This window comes from Pantherophis guttatus, chromosome 2, assembly GCF_059756535.1.
Source record: "Pantherophis guttatus breed Tessera chromosome 2, ASM5975653v1, whole genome shotgun sequence".
Taxonomy (NCBI): domain Eukaryota; kingdom Metazoa; phylum Chordata; class Lepidosauria; order Squamata; family Colubridae; genus Pantherophis; species Pantherophis guttatus.
In genome coordinates, this window is record NC_142064.1 from 112,364,356 (window position 1) to 112,383,036 (window position 18,681).

General features: G+C 42.5%; 2 protein-coding genes across 21 annotated transcripts in view; one reads left to right on the plus strand and one right to left on the minus strand.

The window, feature by feature from the left end:
- The window catches only part of DOCK6 (dedicator of cytokinesis 6), a 185,925-nt gene that overhangs the window by 95,079 nt on the left and 72,165 nt on the right, over nucleotides 1–18,681 (minus strand). For all 19 annotated transcript variants that reach the window (XR_015732802.1, XR_015732803.1, XR_015732804.1 and 16 more), the window contains 7 exons: nucleotides 9,758–9,875; nucleotides 8,420–8,490; nucleotides 8,078–8,216; nucleotides 7,188–7,289; nucleotides 6,832–6,918; nucleotides 2,544–2,775; nucleotides 285–434 (listed from right to left, as the gene is read on the minus strand). Coding sequence is in view for 16 of the 19 variants with exons in the window: in XM_034437790.3 (XP_034293681.1) it covers nucleotides 285–434; nucleotides 2,544–2,775; nucleotides 6,832–6,918; nucleotides 7,188–7,289; nucleotides 8,078–8,216; nucleotides 8,420–8,490; nucleotides 9,758–9,875 (899 nt within the window). In the remaining 3 variants the exon portion in view is untranslated. The remainder of the gene's footprint in view (nucleotides 1–284; nucleotides 435–2,543; nucleotides 2,776–6,831; nucleotides 6,919–7,187; nucleotides 7,290–8,077; nucleotides 8,217–8,419; nucleotides 8,491–9,757; nucleotides 9,876–18,681) is intronic.
- The window catches only part of ANGPTL8 (angiopoietin like 8), a 48,841-nt gene continuing 40,894 nt past the window's right edge, over nucleotides 10,735–18,681 (plus strand). Inside the window, exons 1-3 of one of the 2 annotated variants that reach the window (XM_087888530.1) lie at nucleotides 10,737–11,095; nucleotides 11,555–11,725; nucleotides 14,988–15,241. In XM_087888530.1, coding sequence (XP_087744656.1) covers nucleotides 10,805–11,095; nucleotides 11,555–11,725; nucleotides 14,988–15,113 — 588 coding nt within the window. In that variant the 5' untranslated portion in view covers nucleotides 10,737–10,804 and the 3' untranslated portion in view covers nucleotides 15,114–15,241. Of the gene's footprint in view, nucleotides 11,096–11,554; nucleotides 11,726–14,987; nucleotides 15,242–18,681 lie in introns of those variants that run through there. The other variant, XM_087888531.1, reaches the window with a different exon arrangement.

Consider the following 18,681-nt stretch of genomic DNA (forward strand, 5'->3'; position numbering starts at 1 on the left):
AATCATTCAGCTAAAGATGTCAAATATAAACAAGTCTTTGTTCTCTGCATGAAATTGATAAATGGTGCTAATTACTTCATCCATTTTAACAGAGATATATTAATAATACAAGAAGTGAAGGATTTTTTTGGTGAATATAGGTCCTTCCTGAATACTTGGTATGCTTCCGAACACTCCTGAGCTGCAGGCCATGCAAATGGCTCACAGCCCATAGGAAAGATGATCAGACACACAGTTCTTTGCTTGCCCATACATATAACAAGCATTTGTGATCCCTGGCAAACCTGGCTCCATCACAGGCAGACGGAAAACGTAGAAGATATAAGAGGCCAACAGATGATTGTGGCCATGCTGATCTTGGCTGCTCTCCAGGCTCTTGTGGATCTGGTTCACCATCACAGCAATGGCTTCAAACACTGCACGACCCAAGTTCACTGGAAGAAGCAAGAAAAAAAATGGGGAAAAATGAGACTAAACAGAGTAAGACAAACATTAGTTATGGAAGAGAAATTGCATACATCAAAAAATGGCATTCTAACTGATATTAGGAATTCTTAGTACATTTAATATCTACAGTCACCTGTAAAATTTGCTCTGTTTCCCCATCTTCTAATGAAAAAAGTGGTGCAGAATGAAAAACCACAAGTTCAACCTGGACATTGTGTTTTTATTAAACTATCAGAGGATGAATGCCTAGGGCTTTTCTTCTACTTTATGCACACGAAGACACAGAAAGAATTTCTCCTGCCCTTTTTTTATTTCACCTGCTTCAGAGCATCATCTCTTTCATTCTGGGATGGGAAACTTTTCAGTAGGCAGAGACTGCAGATAGCAGGTGACATGGTGGTATCAGTGAATGGCAACAGCAGCTTTGGGCTTTCCTTTTAACTTTTACAGGGCTTTTTTTAAAAAAGCACTTCTAGGAATATAAAGCAAGTTGTCTTCTTTAAAAAAAATTGTATCCCATGTAGCAGGGGGATTAACTGGCTTCCAAAAAAGAAGAGACTGGGAACTGGTCTGCTATCATGTGCTATGTGACCGTGATTAAAATGTTTGCATAAAGTGAAAATGAGTTTCTTTTCACTAAAATTCCTTCACATGGCAAAAGACAGCATAAAAATTCATTAAGATTGACTTCAAACAAATAAGGACAGTGATATCAACAGCATATAAATTTTACAAAAAATTTAAAATCCACTAGCCATTTATTATTTTATGCAGGTTTTTATTAATAAAATTCTAAGAAAAGGTTTAACCTGAAATATAAATTAGCTCAAACCTAAATTAAAATAATTTAGTCTTATATTTGGAAAATATTATTGCTAGATAATGTGTACTTTTATGAGCTAAAGGCATTGATGGTACAGAGTTGGAAGGATATCATTCTCCATCAATGGGTTTGTAGATCTTAAATCTGTTTCTATGATTGAGCAAGCAGTTAATTTTCAATATAATATTGGAAGATTATTTAGAAACCAGGAAATAACCAACACGTGTATATTTTTAATTTCCAATGTTTTCCCACCATAGAATAAACTAACTAAACTAAAGGGGGGATGAATATATATGTATACTGTGCCTGTGTGTCTGTGTATATTCAGTTTTAATTAGTTAACAAAGGTATTTAGGGGGGAGGGTATTTTCCCCTTATTTCTTTTCCTTTTGCATACACACACACACACACACACACACACACACACACACACATCTATAAATACAAAATATGCTAATTAAAAGGCTGCCTTTAAAAGATTTCTTAAGTTAGATGACTGAAAGGTTTGAATTCTATGCATTGAGGCTACTTGAGAGTGATTGAATGATTTGCTATCATGTAACTGTGTTACATGTGCCATAAAAACTGGATGCCTCAAAAGCAAAAGATACTCAGATGCTTTTTAATCAATAGGACCTGTCATATATTCAATGTAATACGAAAAGAAAACATTTTAAAATGATTGTGTATGATAACTTAGTATACTAAAAACAAATTTATGTCAGAAAAAAAACAAGTTCTTTCTATACAAGGGCATTAACAGACTAATAGAAATACAACAGTGATTGACAGCATTTCTTGCAAACAACTAGAAAAACTGACATCGCCAGTTAACTGCTTGTCCCAAGTAGAATCCTACCCACTGTGATCCACATCAATGCTGTAAAAAAGTCTGTCTCTCTGAGATGTGTACTGATACTTCAAACCTTCTTTGTTATGCAGGCATCCAGAGAGGACTCATCTCAATATAGAAATCTAGATCCAAAATGTGAAAGCTGGAATATTAATTTTACTTAGCAGAATAAGAGAGTTGGAAGGATCTTGGAGGTCTTCTAGTCCAACCCCTTACTCAAGCAGAAGACCCTATATGCTGGTGAAGGTTCATTTTCTTAGCAGGCAGAGGGTATCCCATATCCACCCAACTCTGTAAAGTGTGAGGATTTTTCAAAGAAATTGAGACTTTAGGTTATTCCACTTGTTTCAGATAACAAGAAAATCCTTTCAGAGGAAATGGAGAGGACCACAGATACAACACAGATACGACACTCACCAATCTGCCCTGCAATGACAGGTGGGTACACAATGAGTTGGATCAGCTTGTTGAGAATCTGATGACTGAAGGCCACCAAAGGTTCCAGGCTAGCCACTCGTAAGTTGCCCACACTAGATTTCAATTCAGACTCTATGTTGTTCTCTGTTAGGATCACATCTTTAAGTCGAAAGGGAAAGGTATATTCTTCTAGCACATGTATCAAGGTGAAGAACTTGTCCAAGAATGGATCCTGCCAGAACAAAGAATGGCTGTGTGTAGAATATCTATTAAGCTTTAGCCTCATTTATCTATACTAATAATGTGATGTGATAGAGATAAAAATGCATACCAAATATTAAGGTTGGACAAGAATTTATGGTTCTCCAGATACTGCTGAATTGTAATGCCCATAATCTCCAACTACTATGACCAGGAATGAAGGATTATAGTCTAGCAACATGTGTGTGTGTGTGTGTGTGTGTGTGTGTGTGTGTGTGTGTGTGTGTGTGATAATATTCAACCAGTGGTGAAATCCTCTGAAGTCTGCTACCAGTTCTGTGAGTCTACTACCGAGCGTGCACTTTGCGCACCAGAGAACCGGTAGTAAAAAAATGCTAAACATTTTTTTTTAAAAAAAGTTCTGATGATCACGCGTCACTCAGCTGATCGTCGGAACTTTTTTTTTTTTTTTTCATTTTTTACTACCGGTTCGGCAAACCAATAGCCTTTTTTACTACTGGTTTGGGTGAATTGGACCGAACTGGTAGCATTTCACCCCTGATGCTAGCCCATTTGGCCAAGGGCAAAATATTCACTAAGTTGGACCTGTGAGAAGTCTACTACCGCGTAAGAATTAGGGAGGGGGATAAATGGAAGACCACATTCAACTTCCCTTTGGGATGCTTCTAATTGCCCCTATTCGGCCTCCAGGATGGCCCGAAAGTGTTTATGCAGTTAATAAATGAGGTCTTATAAGAGCACCTATATAAGGGGGTAGTGGTGCATCTAGATGATGTTTTAATCTACACCAAAACAAAGGTCGAGCACGTGAAACTAGTGAAGGCTGTACTCAAAAAACTGCAGGCTGCCAAACTGTATGCCAAACTTTCCAAGTGTGAGTTTCACCAAAGCAAGATAGACTATTTGTCTATCTCACACATCTATCTCACACATCTCACACGAAGGCACTGAGATGTACCCAAAAAAAATCCTAGTGGTGCTGGACTGGACTCTGCTCCAAACCAGAAAGCAACTACAGATTCTTGGTTTCACCAATTTCTACTGCCAATTCATCCTGTCCTTTGCACAAATCACACTCCCCATCACAAACTTATTAAAAACAAAAGGGGAGTATAAACCTAAACCCAGCCAACTCTTAAATGGACTTTAGAATGCCAGGCAGCTTTTGAGAAGCTCAAACGGCTGTTTGCGGTTGAGCTAGTCCTGAAACATCCCAACCCAAGTGCCCCTTTTGTCTTCCAATATGGCTGTGGGAGCTGTGTTGTTACAGGAGAATGAGAATGGCCAGCTGTAACCCTGCACTTACACTTCCAGAAAACTGTCAGCGACCAAGCTGACCCAGTGGGAAAAAACTTTGTGACTGATGCTTTATTCCGAATGCCTCGATACAATTGCCCTAAAGCAGAAGTAGTCAAACCCCTACTCCCATCCAGTCAACTGGCGACCCACGTCACCACCTGATCGCAAGCAAAAGAAAAATGACAAATTGACAATGAGGTGAGAGCCGCCCTTAAAGCCACTCTGAAGGACAACAAATGGTTTCAAAATCATGGAAATGTTTGTTCAGTCCAGGACAGACTAGCCTGGATGGGTACTAAATTATATGTATTGGAGAGCCAGAGGCTGATGGTCTTGGGGAAAAGTCATGACTCCAAAGCCACTGGACACTTTGGCTTTGTCAAGACTTTGCATCTAATCAAAAGACAGTTTTGGTGGCCATCTCTGAAAAAGAACATTGAAAGCTATATGGCAATTTGCCCACTCTTTGCCTCGGCCAAACGATGGCAAGGGAAAATCCCAGGACTCCTGGAGAGATCTCTCAATGATTTTATTGTGGAACTTTCAGAAAGCTCAGGAAATACAGTTATATGGGTGATAACTGATTTATTTTCTAACATAGTACATTTTGTTCCCTGTCAGAAGATTCCTTCAGCAAGTGGGTTTGCCAAACTATATTTGCACCATGTCTACAGACTACATGGAGCGCCCCAACATATCATGTCAGATAGAGGGGTGCTTTTGGTTTTGGAGGGCATTTCTTAAACTACTGGGGACTGACCAGGGGCTTAGCTCAAGTCACCACCCCCAAACTAATGGGGGGTATGAAGGAACGAATTCAGTGTTGGAACAATATCCTCAGGTGTTATATCAATTATCAGCAAGATAACCGGACTGATATTTGTTGCCTTTTGCTAAGGTGGCATATAATAATTCCGTGCATAGTAGCACGGGATTCAATCCTTTTAAAGTGGCTACTGGACAGAGAGCCGAGGTGGCGCAGTGGTTAGAGTGCAATACTGCAGGCTACTTCAGCTGACTGCTAGCTGGAGTTCAGCAGATCAAATCTCACCAGCTCAAGGTTGACTCAGCCTTCCATCCTTTTGAGGTGGGTAAAATGAGAACCCAGATTGTTGGGGGCAATATGCTGACTCTGTAAAACAGCTTAGAGAGAGCTGTAAAAGCACTATGAAGTGGTATATAAGTCTAAGTGCTATTGCTATTGCTATGACTTCAACCCTATGCCTGAATTGTCTGGAAAAAAAAAAGAGCCTTGGTAGTACAGTGGTTTAAAGCACCCTGTTATTAACACAGCTGCCTGCAATTACTGCAGGTTCGAATCTTACCAGGCTCAAGGTTGACTCAGCCTTCCATCCTTTCTAAGGTAGGTAAAATGAGGACCCAGTTTGTGGGGGCAATAAGCTGACTTTGTATAAATATACAAAAGTATGAAGGCTATTGCTTAATGCATTGTAAGCCGCCCTGAGTCTCCGGAGAAGGGCAGCATATAAATCAAATTAAAAAAAATAATTGCCATTCAATGATCCCCCCAGTTGCGTCACTGAAAGAGTGGGTCTCCCAACTGTGAAATACATGGCTGGTGGTGAGGAACCCAAGCTGTTTAAGATTGGTGACCGAGTTTACCTTTCCACCCGCTTCCTACAATCTTTACAACCAGCAAAGAAATTGGGACTCTAGTGTGTAGGGCCCTTCCCAATTAAACACATCATTAACCCAGTAACTGTAGAGCTAGATTTGCCCAAGTCCCTTTGACTGTTCACCCTGTGTTTCATCGCAGCTTATTGAAGCCTGAGGTCACTTCTCCCCTTAGACCTAAACTTCCATCAATCCTGGAGCTTTTAATGATAGAAGGGGAGCAGCACTTTGAAATCCTGGAAATTCTAGATTCCCATAAGTATAGGGGAACCCTTCAGTACTTAGTGGCCTGGAAAGATTTCCCAACAGCTCAGAATGAATGGGTTGACCCTTGTCACATTAGAGCCCCTAAACTCATCAAATGCTTCCATAATCAGGATCCTGACAAACCCAAATGACATTGTTCTTGTTTTACATTTCTTTTCTCCCTGTTTGTTTTATTATATTTTCCAGGACTAACGTTGCTGTTCAGAGGGGAAGCATGTCAGGTCCACCATTGTGTCCTGCCATTCTGTTGGAAGGGGTGGGGAAGAGGCTTTTTTGCATGCTTTTGCTTTTGCTGTAACTGCTTGGGAATTAGGGAGGGGGATTGTCTTCGGAGACGGAGCGGACTCCCTCCCTGCTGGTTCCAGCCTGTTTTCAAGGCCATCATGCCCTGAGTGTGAACTGTTATCTTCCTAGCATTTCAGCATTGTGAAAACAACCTTGCGGCATCATATTGGCTGCCGGTGGTCTGGTCAAGTGGGATTGGGCTTGCATTGCGCGGGACTTTTCAGATTCCTCCTTGCTTTCCTGCAATCACTTTCTCTCAGTAAAAGTTCTTTTGATTCAACTTAATGGATTCAAGAGTCTTACTTTCCTGAGGGAACAGCTGGGGCAGGTCCTTACAATTTTGCCTAATAGGCTGCCAAAGAAGAAATATATTATGAATTTGGAAAAATGTTTGGCATGTATTTTGTAAAAAAGAAAATTAATTTATATGTGGTCTAAGATTTCCGTTTTAGATTTGGAGGGGGCAAATGTAATGCAAATCCCCAGCTGAAAAACAACTTGATGATACAACCAAGCCTTGGTTTGTTCTTTGTTTTCCTAGGGGCAACATGGAAGATCAACCACTGACTTGTCCTCTCACCTGAGTGTGGACAGAGGAGACAGCCAGAACCTCCACACTGAAGACCCCTTTGTGATTATCCACCCACTTCATGCCAGGTAGCTGCACCTACAGAGAAGCAACCCAGAAAAAGATTTATAAATAAAATGCATAAAAAGTTCTGCCAGTGGAAAGTCTAGTAGTCATTGTGAAATAGACTACAATTCTGAAAAATGAAAACTTATGATTAGCCTGACCTGTCAAAGCCTGGCACAAATTGGGAGAGGGGGCAGTGGGAGTAGGAAGCGAGAAAGGAGGCATCTTTCACAATGCAGCCCAGGTAAGAAAAGGCCCTTCAGCCTCCGCCCTCTAGGAAAACAAAGCCATTCCTTACTTACATCAGGGGTAAGCACTGAATAGCTGGGTGGAGGCTTGTCAACTGACACCGGCAGGCAAAACTGCCCTGTTCTCAGCCGTCCATGTTGCATGAGAGGAATCCACTAGGAAGAGAAACAGGCAAAGTTAAGTCCTTGCAGGTTGGCATCTTCACTTGCCACTTTTCCTCTGCAATCCAACCCTCTCTTCCTGTCCCACAGATCAGTTTTACTAAGAAAAACAGACCACATACAGCACATAGAACAAAAGGATTCTTCTCCAATCATTCCACCTTCTATATTTAAGGCAATTTACTATTGGTATTGACAACAGTAAACCCCACTGAGAAAAATTTGGAAGGGAATCCTTATTTTGACCTTCCTTGCCACAGTTATTAAGGGAATCATTTCAATTGTTAAGTTAATAAAATGGTTGTTACTAACTGAATCTGGTTTCCCACTGACTTTGCCAGAAGATCACAAAAGGTGATTGCGTGATCCCAGGACATTGCAACCGTCATAAATATGAGCCAACTGGCAAGCATCTGAATTTTGATTATGTGACCATAGGGATGCTGCGACGGTTATAAGTGTGAAAAATGGTCGTAAGTCACTTTTTTCAATGCCGTTGTAACTTTGAAGGGCCACTGAACAAATGGTTGTAAGTTGAGGAGTGCCTGTAAAGGGCATTCCAGGAAAACTGATCAAATATAGATACAGTATATATAATGACAGATCATACTCTTAATTCATGCCAAAATTTATTGATAGCCTTAAAGCAGGGGATTCTCCCTGTCCCTTTATCTGAGTTTCTTTGAATGGAGGATAGTGGAAATTTAAACTGGGGGCCCTTTACAATGAATTACAGGCGCTACCTTGTACCCATAGAACTCTCTATTTCTTTTGAAACTCACTGTGTAACCAACAGGAGTCTCCAGAGGTGTGTTCTGCTTCTGTTGACAGCTAATGTGATAAAAGGTGAAAAGCAAGTGATGGTTGTCTGTCAAATTGGCTGGGATCTTCAGCTTGAACTCCTCATAGAACTCAGGTGATCTGTGAACAGGGATGTTGGAAAGTTGTCATTTAACACTTTTTACAAAATTTCTCATTTACATATTTGTGATAAAGATCTACACAGGAAATCAAAGACCACTTTTCTGGCAAAGTTTGCATGGTTCAGTGTAGACTAAGCAAACAAGCACCTGTAACCTACTTACAGCCACCTTCAATTCCTACTCCGGTTGCTAAAGACTCACTTGTTATGGTACACAACAGCTGTGTAAGCCTCTTTGGCAAACTCACTGCAACTTGATTTTCCAAAGATAACCTGGAGCATAAGGAGAAACAAAAACAGTATCAGTCAGGAACAGAGAACATGAAACTCATCTGGTCAAGGGAGGGAGCATGAGAGATAAACCAGTGAAACAAGCACTTAGAAAGGCCGCATGATTTTCATTATTTGCCCACAAATACCACATATACCAGTTTACAGAGTCAGCATATTGCCCCTAACAATCTGGGTCCTCATTTTACCAACCTTGGAAGGCTGAGTTGACCTTGAGCCGGTGAGAATCAAACTGCTGCTAACTGCCAGCAGTTTGATTCTCACCGGCCCAAGATCAGCTCAGCCTTCCATCCTTCCAAGATGTAAATGAGGACCCAGATTGTTGGGGGCAATATGCTGACTCTGTAAACTGCTTAGAGAGAGCTGTAAAGCACTATGATGTGGCATATAAATCTAAGTGCTATTGTTATTGCTATATTTCAATAATTTCCATTCTGGCACTTCTGGGAAGGGAACAAATCTCCATGTGATCCATATCCTTTCTTACATTATTCTGATTATTCAAGTCCAGAAATACCATAAGGATAACCTACTACTACATTGAGCTGAAATTTTTTCACACCCTTTCAGGTATTTTCAATAGCTATTATTTCTCATTTACAATTAAGGCAACAAAATCCAATACTTTCCCAACTCCACTAAGAAACACAGACATGGCCTTTCAGAAACTCTCCCTTAAGAACTTTCATAAACCCTTGCTGCAGATTCAGGCTCTGTAACATGATTGAAACCATGAGTAAGCTGCTATTTTGCAGGATCATTTCTAAGGAAAACTGAATTGAAAGCATCTGAAGCAGATTCCTGCTGGCAGAGAAAGGTCATTCTCTCTTAAATTGGTTACTCAGCATGATTTCTTCTAAGCTTATCGAACTTTTTGGCAGGTCATACTGTAGTGACTGGCTATTAAATTGGCTGGCAAACAGCAGACAACCTTTAGTATAAAAGCCCAGCCCATGGTTTGAGTATTAAATCTGAAGATACAACACAATTTTCATATGGGAAAATGTAGGACTTTGAGGTTCTTTTCTAAACTCAAAATCCTTCACATTTTCTTAAATGGAAATAGAAATTATAGGAATATAAATTGTGGGTCTGGTCATAAATGAAGCCCCTCACCCACCCTGAATGGGATAGCTCAAATGTGGAAACTGACTCAAGAGACAGTATCTGGGGCAGTCTTCTCAGGGGCTCCACAATCCAGTAATGGATGAAAGACAAGAGGAAACAGCTAAGGATGGGTCTCACTCACGGGCATGGCTTGACTAGGATCCTCTCCAGCCATAAACTGCAGTTTCACTGCAATGTTTCGCACCGAGCCTTGCCGGCTGCTGAAATTCAGGCTCTGTGGATAAATGTAGAGTAGATTCCTGGAAGAAAAAGAAAAGAAAGAAAAATATTTGACACAAGAGGAGAAAGGAGAAATATATAGTCCTGAAGCCATAGAAGCAGAAAACTTTATCTTCCAAATCAGAATGTTTTCGCATTGAATGTCCCTGTTCTACTGCTAGCTTTGCTGTTTTTCAGAATTATCTCATTATTCTTTGCTTCCCAAGTTTTTCATTTTTCCTTCCAATCTTTTGCATTATGTGCTCACAACAACACATGCTCAGTTCTTCTTGACTTTTTTGTGGCTTCCTCTGCACCCCTCATTCTTTATACTTCTGTAAATTTCTGGATTCCTCTAAACGTATATATATGTGCCTTTCATAATTATACGTGCCTTTCATAATTAGGAGATGCTGTTTTGAGAATAAGGTTTCATACACTTTAGAATAAGTTTGTTATTAGTCTATCTGATCTTCAGTATTGTTTGCCATTTTAAAAAAGATGTGATTTGTTTTCCCAGAAAGGTGGAAGAAAGAGAGTGATTACGCAGAAAGAACCAGAGACATGGCATGGACAACTCTGATGTACAGACATTCAGATCGTCCCAGCCCCACAAATAGCAGCAAATTACATAGCACTGCTCCTCTGGCCAGCCCAGCCAGGATAAATACATTGAGTCTATCCTCAAGCTGTGCAATTCCCAAAAACAAACTGAATGCCTGTCATAATCTGGCTCCTGCCTAGCCTTGTGAAATTCTATTGCTCCAAGAGAGGGTCTTTGTGCCCCATCAGTGATCAAGGATAGAATAAGAGCCAAGTTTGAAAATAGTGCTGACTCATTCATAGCCAGAGAGGCAGAAAGATCCCAAGTCCAAAATCATCTGTGCCTTTCCCCTTGAAATCCTCCCACTCTCTCTATATAAGAAGAAGCTTTCAGTCACTCTGTTTTACTATTAGATCAATCAGAGCTATGCTGGCTTCCATATTCTTAAGCCTCCTAATGTGGCAGACAGCCATCCCTGTCCCTTCCCTGATAGACCTCCAGAAGGAGGCTCTGCAAGAAGAGGTCAATCTGCTGGTCTATGGAGTGATACAATTTAGCCAGGCACTGCACAACCTCTACAACTCCATGGCACAGAAGTTAAACAAGATCAGGCAACGCATGGACTTCTATCAGCAGGGCTTTAAGGTATTATATCATCAGATTCAGAGTATCCAATTGGACCGGAATGAGAGCAGAGAGAGAATTAAAGGACTGAAGGTAACTGGTTTTCAATTATTTTTTTAAAGAGAGGAAATAGAGCCTTGATATAAAAATAGTTGTGCTGGAGGAAAACAGCAGTTTTGCACCCAATAATTTATCTGTATGCCCTAGGAAAGGTGAGATATAAAGCTAATGTATACATAAATAAAATAAAACAATATAAGAACTCTCGTTTTTAACCTAGCTCCAGATTTGTCATGTAATCTTCCAAATGTACAATGTTAAAATTTCCTCTTCTACTGTGTTTTCCTGAAAATAAGACCCTGTCTTATATTTTTTGAACCCTGAAATAAGTGCTTGACCTTATTGCCATGCGCTCAAAAGCCGGATTGAGTTTATTATCAGGGAATGTCTTATTTTGGGGGAAACAGGGTTAAGTATCTACTCCCAGCATCTAGTCTCTCAAGCTGCTCTTTCCTTCCTCTCCCCAGCTAACCCTACTGTTCTTTCCAATAGGCAGAGGGCACAATACTGAAACAACAGGCTCAGGCCAAGAGAGAAGAACTGCAGGAGTTGCTAGTGAATCATCAAAATATGCTGCTACAAGTTAAGTTGCTTGAAGAAAAGCTATCCAGCGTGAATCACCAATATTTCCAAAACAAAGAATGGGAGCTTGCAGCTATGAAGGTAACTATTTCTTTTAATTCAGCAGATATTCCTCTATAAGGTTATGCTTTGTGCTTTTCACAGCTTCACTATATAAAATTCCCAGAAACCACAAAACCTACCTACAGAATAGGCACAGGGGAAACAACAGTCTCTTTTCTCTATTTTGTTTCCATACTATTCATTCATTCCCCTGAATTGAACTGATTACACTGACAAAGCCATTCTGTTTTCTAGACACTATTATGAAATTGGTTTGCCACCCTCCTTTTCTGGGATGTTTACTCAACTTCCCAGTCTAGTCAATAACCTTGCAATTTCCTGATGTTCCAGACCAGCAATGGCTAACCTTTTTGCCATCGTGTGCCAGGAGCGGGGGGGGGGAAGGGGGTCGTGCGCACATGTGCACACACCCATAATTCTACGCACTCCGCCCCCGCACATGACCTTCCCCACTCCTGGCACGTGATAGCACGGTGGGCATGGTAGGCCTGTTTTTCACTCTTCCCAGGCTCCAGAGGCTTCCTTGGAACTTGGGGAGGACGAAAATGGCCTTCCCCACCCCCAGGAAGCCCTCCGGAGGCCAGAAACGGCCCGTTTGCCGACTTCCATTCCCACCATTCTGGAGGCTGGGGAGAGCAAAAAACAGGCCTTCCGGTCCCACCGGAAGTTGGCAAACAGGCTGTTTCTGGCCTCCGGAGGGCCTCCGGGGGGGGGCTGTTTTCGCCCTCCCCAGGCTCCTAGAAAGGCTCTAGAGGCTGGGGAGAGAGAAAAACGGGCCTTCCCCACCGCCACCCCGAGGCCCTCTGGAGGCAGGAAACAGCCTGTTTCCCTACTTCCAGGGGCCCAGAAGGCCCGAAAATCAGCTGGCGCCAGAGCTGAGCTCGCGTGCCATAGGTTCACCATCACGGGTCTAGATTCTAAAGAATATCCATTCTGACTCTTCTTAGCTTAAGATCATTAAAATTGGCTAGATGCTACTACTAAACCCAGAGATGAATAATTTTACTGTAATCTACTGAGGTTTCTTCATAAATCTGTCCTTCACAGTTCACCCCACCCACTGACAGTTCACCCACTTGTAGAAAGTGCATATAATCCAACTCCAAATCTAAGTATTTTTTCAGAAATGTGGTTATCAGACATATATGAGAGTTTTCATTTTTTTTCCCTGTACAACCTATGAAAAGGAAGTAAGTTGTTTCTGGAAAAACTTCAAATGAAATAAATCAGTGGGCTATGAAAAAGAAATGGCTCACCTTCCTTTGATTTCATATTAAACTCTGGTATTTTAAATCAGCAGACTGCTGAATCTATCCAAATTCATTAATCCCCTCTATGTTCATATAATGGTATGTAGGAATGACTTTGGGAAACAAGAACCGCAGACCAAACAACTGCCATGCAAAAGGTACCTCAGGCCAGAGAAGCACATAGGTAGTGATGGAGGTGAGAAATGTTTCAAAAGAGACTCTAGTTTTTTGGAGAATAAAAGGAAAGGAGGGAAGAGATACTTTCATACTTACAAAACTGTTAATGTAATGTAATCTTACAATAAAGATTAGTGCTATTATTCACTAATGTGCTTCTTGTCTGGATTGCCTTAAAGACCTAACAGCTCTTGAGACTTCTTATTGTATTCTTCATCTATATACTCTATCATCTTCCACCTTACCAAAACCCTTTCCTATTAAGAGTTTGCAGTAATCCAACCAGCACACAAGTAAACAATTCAGCAGGATTCATTAATAAAAAGAAACTTCTTTATATACAATACCATACAGCAGAAGCCAGAACCAGAACTCAGAATCCAGAAGTACAGAATCAATAATCACAGAAGCTATAGAATCACAGCACACATATACATACAAATCAGTGAACCTAAGCCATGACCAGGCTCCAAGCCATCTGGGTCACCAAACAGTCCCCATTGGCTGACCTGTTATCATGTCTCTTCCAATTCATGAACCCTTTTATACTGACACTTCCCAATTCTATTTAGTGCTTCTCTTTAAAGTTCACTTGCCTGACCAATACAAGCAACCAGAAGGGAGGCCCTTACTGCCATAGGGAGGCACTGCCATACACTAACTTTTGCAGGCAATCAGGGATCATGGAAACTTTCCTATTTCCACTGTGTTGAGAGCTGCAGCTCTGTAAAGGAGAATATTTGTAACAGAGTTGAAATGAGTGGTCCTTGATGCTCTCTGAGCTTGGCTGTTTTCTTTAAGATATTTCATTACCCAAACTAGATAACATAGCTCTGTGTGACAGCAAGACCCATTCCCTATGAGTTTTGTAACTTCCCTAAGTCACACAAAACCTTCTTGGCCACATGACACTCTAGAGAGCAAAGGGAGAATATATGAAGCCTTGGAAGAATTCATGTCTCTGGCTGCAAAAGTTTTCAATGACTAGTGAAAGCTTGTTCAGGGTTATTAAGAGGAGTAAAAAATTTTTTTTAATCATATTAGCTTACAAACTGGAGATGGACTCACATGTCAGTTTGCTCTCTGAGAAAAGTTCTCAAACTCATTTCTAGACCCAGCTGGGTAAGCTCCATCAGCCTGTCTCTCTGCTCCAGGAAATGAGTGGCATAAAGATGTTATGATGTATGGCTGTAACTAATAAGAATCACACAGTACACCTCACATGGGACCAAGTATAAATAACCAATTCTTTCAAGCAGCACACAATTAAGTTTCAGCAATGGCAATCACACCTGCTTTAATTTTATAATCTTATTTTCATCTTACCCAGATCCCTTTTAAGGTGATGTCTGATTTAACAGTCTGTGCAGCAGAGGTCTTAGGGCGAGGATTAGAGTTGTCTCAGTTATTAGCTGGCATTTCTTCAGTACCAAGAGCATTATAGGAATAGTTCTTACTGGTCAGCTGTAGCAATTCCACCCCCTTCCCCAATTCTTACAGCTTTTCTTCAGTGCACCAACTTATTTCACTAGCAAAGCTGATAGAGAGAATTAAAAGGCTATCTGCCATAGATACAAGAGTTTTCTGGCATGCTGTTCCTTTTCTAGAGCCAGGTTGCAATTGCAATTTAATTAGTGATACTGTAAGACCTTGCCAGGCACATTAGAAAGCATCCACATGAACAAAGCTCTTTCCTAAGAAGAATGGATGGGGGAAAGGGTTGGGGGAGGTCAGTCTATGGAAGGCAAGTAGGGGACATGCAGTGAAAGATCTTCAGTGTTTGAGGTCTCAACACTACAGTCCAACAGCATGCAGAGACGCTCCTCTGAGAACCAATTTCTTCTCTCCTCAAGGCCCATGTGCAACAGCAGAATTTCACCATCTGGTTCCTACTGGAAGCAGCCAAGCAGCAGCAAGAGCAAATGGCTGAACAGGAAAAAAAGCTGCTCTGGATTCAAGAAAAAGGCAAGACAATATGAAAAAAATATTCCTTAAGGAGCATACCATTACACATATCAAATGATGTGACCAGTGGCCTTGGCAGAGTTGACTCCTATACGTAAGAACAGATTATTAAAGTGAAGTCTCAGATCACTGACAAAGGAGATATTTATCTCATATTGGTTATTATAACAAACATGAGGTTATATTTAACAAGACATATTCTCCCTATTCTATAAAGGCTGTAGTTGCATTGGACAGGTATACTGTCCAATGCAACTACATATGCCCAGAGGTGGGCTGCTGCCCGTTCAGACTGGTTTGGGCGATTCTGTGCAGTTTGGCAAACTGGCAAATCGCGCACCCATCCCTCCCTGCCTGCCCCTCCCACTCACTCCTTATCGCACTTTGGCTGCCTTGGCTGATGCCTAGTCACACCTGCGGCATAGCTGCTGCTGCTCTCTGATTCCCTCGCTTGCCTCGACCATGCGGCCCAGCTGATCTCTGCCTGGTGAGCCTCCTTTGCCAATCTCGGCTCCTCGCCAAGCTGCCTCCCATGCGGCCACTCTTCACCTGGCCTGAGAAGGTAAGGCCGATGGCGGGGGAGGGGGGCCTGCCGCACTCGTCCAAAGGCTGCGGGCGGGGGGGGGACATGGCAAGACTCGGCCGTCTTTCAGGCCCGGCTCCAGAAGGGAGGCCCAAGAGAAAGCACCTGATCTGGGCACACAGCACTGTGCTCTCCCAAGAGTCGCCCACCACCCAGAAGCGGCAAGTTGCCCTGTTGTGGGTTGGATGCGGGACCCAAGGTGGGGCGGAGGCTGAACGGGTGACAGTCGAGAGCCAGGGCCAAAAGGAGGCCAACTGGCCAAGCCTTGCCATGTTGCCCCTGAGGCGTGCCTTCGGCCAAATGGCCAGGTCTGGATCTGATCTTCCTCCTGTGGTATGCTGCTTTCTACATTTAATTTTGGAGAAGCCTACCACATCCAGGCCTGGAGGCATCCCCCCCCCCCAAAATGGTGATCCCTGCCACTGCTGCACAAGCCAGCCAGCCTAGCCCAAGCCCACCGGGGCCCAGTCTCCCGGGGACCGCGAGCGAAGGAATGATCCCTCTCCGCCAGCTGACCTTTGTCTGTCAGCCTAGTCAGGTTGTGGGAGTGCCTGGCCTCCCAGCTGCCCCCTGCCCCTGGAACAGCAGCAGCAGCACGCTCCCATCATCCCAGAAACACTATAAAGCAGGCATGTCCAAAGTCCGCCCGGGGGACCAATTGCGGCCTGTATTCAAATTTCGAGTGGCCCGCAGCCTCTTCTCCCCGCCAGCTCAGCCTGTCACTCATCCCCACTGGCTGGCATTTTTCCCTTCACCGCACAGTGGTTCCCACAGCTGTCCCCTGCTTCACAGCCACCCTGCTCTGCAGAGCATCTCAGCCATATTTTTCACCAGAAGATGGCAGTAGACCTGTGTCAGCACTCTCACCGTGTGACCCTTGTGAGCTTGTGTGCCCATTTCTAAAATGGCGACTGTAATGAAAAAAAGGAAAGTTGACAGCGAGGGCTGCTGCTTCCAGAACAAGTGGAAATTGGAGTATTTTTTCACTGAAATACGAAACAAATGTATCTGCCTAATTTGCCAAGAGACTGTGGCTGTTTTCAAGGAATTCAATATCAAGAGGCACTACCAGACGAAACATGCTAACTGGGAACAATGGAAGGAACTGGAAGCTGCTTTAACGGCACAGCAACGTTTTTCACAAGAGCCCATGAGTCAAATGAAAATGCCACAATGGAGAGCTACGAGGTGGCAATACTGATTGCCAAGCATTGCAAATGTTTTACTGAGGGTGAATTTATTAAAGACTGTGTGATGAAAATGGTGGAGAAAATTTGTCCTGAGAAGAAGCAAGAGTTTACCAATGTTTGTCTGGCTTGTAACACTGTGGTACGGAGAAGACGTGGTACGTCTGATATTAAGAGATAGTTAGAGGCAAAAGGAGTGGAGTTTGACTTTTTTTCATTAGCCTGTGATGAAAACACGGATGCATCTGACACCACTCAGTTATTGATTTTTTTGAGAGGAGTGGACAATGACATGAACTTGAGTGAAGAGCTACTTGACCTCCAGAGCCTTAAGGACCAAACAAGAAGAACAGATTTATTTGTTTTGGTTTGTTCCACCTTAGATGACATGAAACTACCGTGTAATAAGTCACTGGGATTATTACGGATGGCACACCTGCCATGGCTGGCGCGCGAAGTGTATTATCAACCCTAGTCTGTAACAAAGTCAGCGAAGAAGGAGGCAAAGCTATAAACCTCCACTGTATTATTCACCAACAAGCTCTTTGTGCCAAACATCTGAAATATGTTCATTTTATGAAACTGATGATGAAGGCTATTAATTATATTCGCTCCAAAGCCCTGTGCCACCGCCAGTTTCAACAGTTTCTGCTCGACATCCAGGCTGAATACGAAGATGTTATGTATCACAACGAGATAAGATTGCTCAGTCTGCATTGCAGTGCTTCTACTCTTTTAGGGAGGAAATCGGACAATTCTTGGCAAAAAAGGGACAACAGATGCTATCTGATCCTGTTTGGCTGGCTGATTTTGGATTTTTAGTTGACATATCAAGACATCTGAACATGCTGAACATGAGCCTTCAGGGGCAAAATGCAGTGGTAAGCCAACTGTATTCACATATCAAAGCCTTTGGACCAAGCTGCTACTTTTCCAAAGGTACCTGTCACAAACGCAGCCCAATACCACACATTTCCCATCGCTGCAAGAAATAATGACCAGTTTTCCACAGAACAATATGACTGTGCAAATAAGGAGGTATGAAGCAGATGTCACATCTCTGGCTGAGGAGTTCAGCAGCGCTTTCGTGATTTTTCAGTTATTGAAAAGGAAATCACACTTTTTCCCTCTCCTTTCTCTGTGGACCTTGATGACGCTCCAGACCACCTGCAACTGGAGCTCACTGAGCTGCAGTGTGATGCCAAATGTCACAGTCAGCACAACAGCTTCCTCTTGTCAACTTTTACCACCAGCTGGATAAAGACAGATTCCAAGAGATTCGAACATTTGCTAAGAAAATGCTGAGTTTGTTTGGTTCAACATACTTGTGCATTCTCAGTTATGAATATTAACAAGAACCGTGTGAGGCCGAGACTAAGTGACTTTCACCTGCGTGACATCTTGTGCATCAAAACCACTGTTTTTGAGCCAGACCTGGCCTATATAATGCAGTCGAGATCTCATATCACCCTTCACATTAGTGCAGTTAAGTTATTTGTTTAGTCTTTCATAAAATAGTTCATATGCATTTAATGTTAATGGTTCACCTAACTCTCAACTGATCTTTATGTCGTCTCCACACCCGGCTCTGACCCATATCCACCCTGTACGAACAGGGCCCAGTGACACTCACAATCGTCCCTGGTAGCCAGAGGGGGTACCCGTCATAATTCCGGGCATAAACTATGTCTTTTACACGGAATGACCTGTGTGTGCTGCCTGAGTCTAATGGCTTCCTAGGGGTGTATTGTGGGTGCAAACGGTCTAGCGTGGTCCTCAACTTACGGCCCATCAGAACCTCGGCCGGGCTCT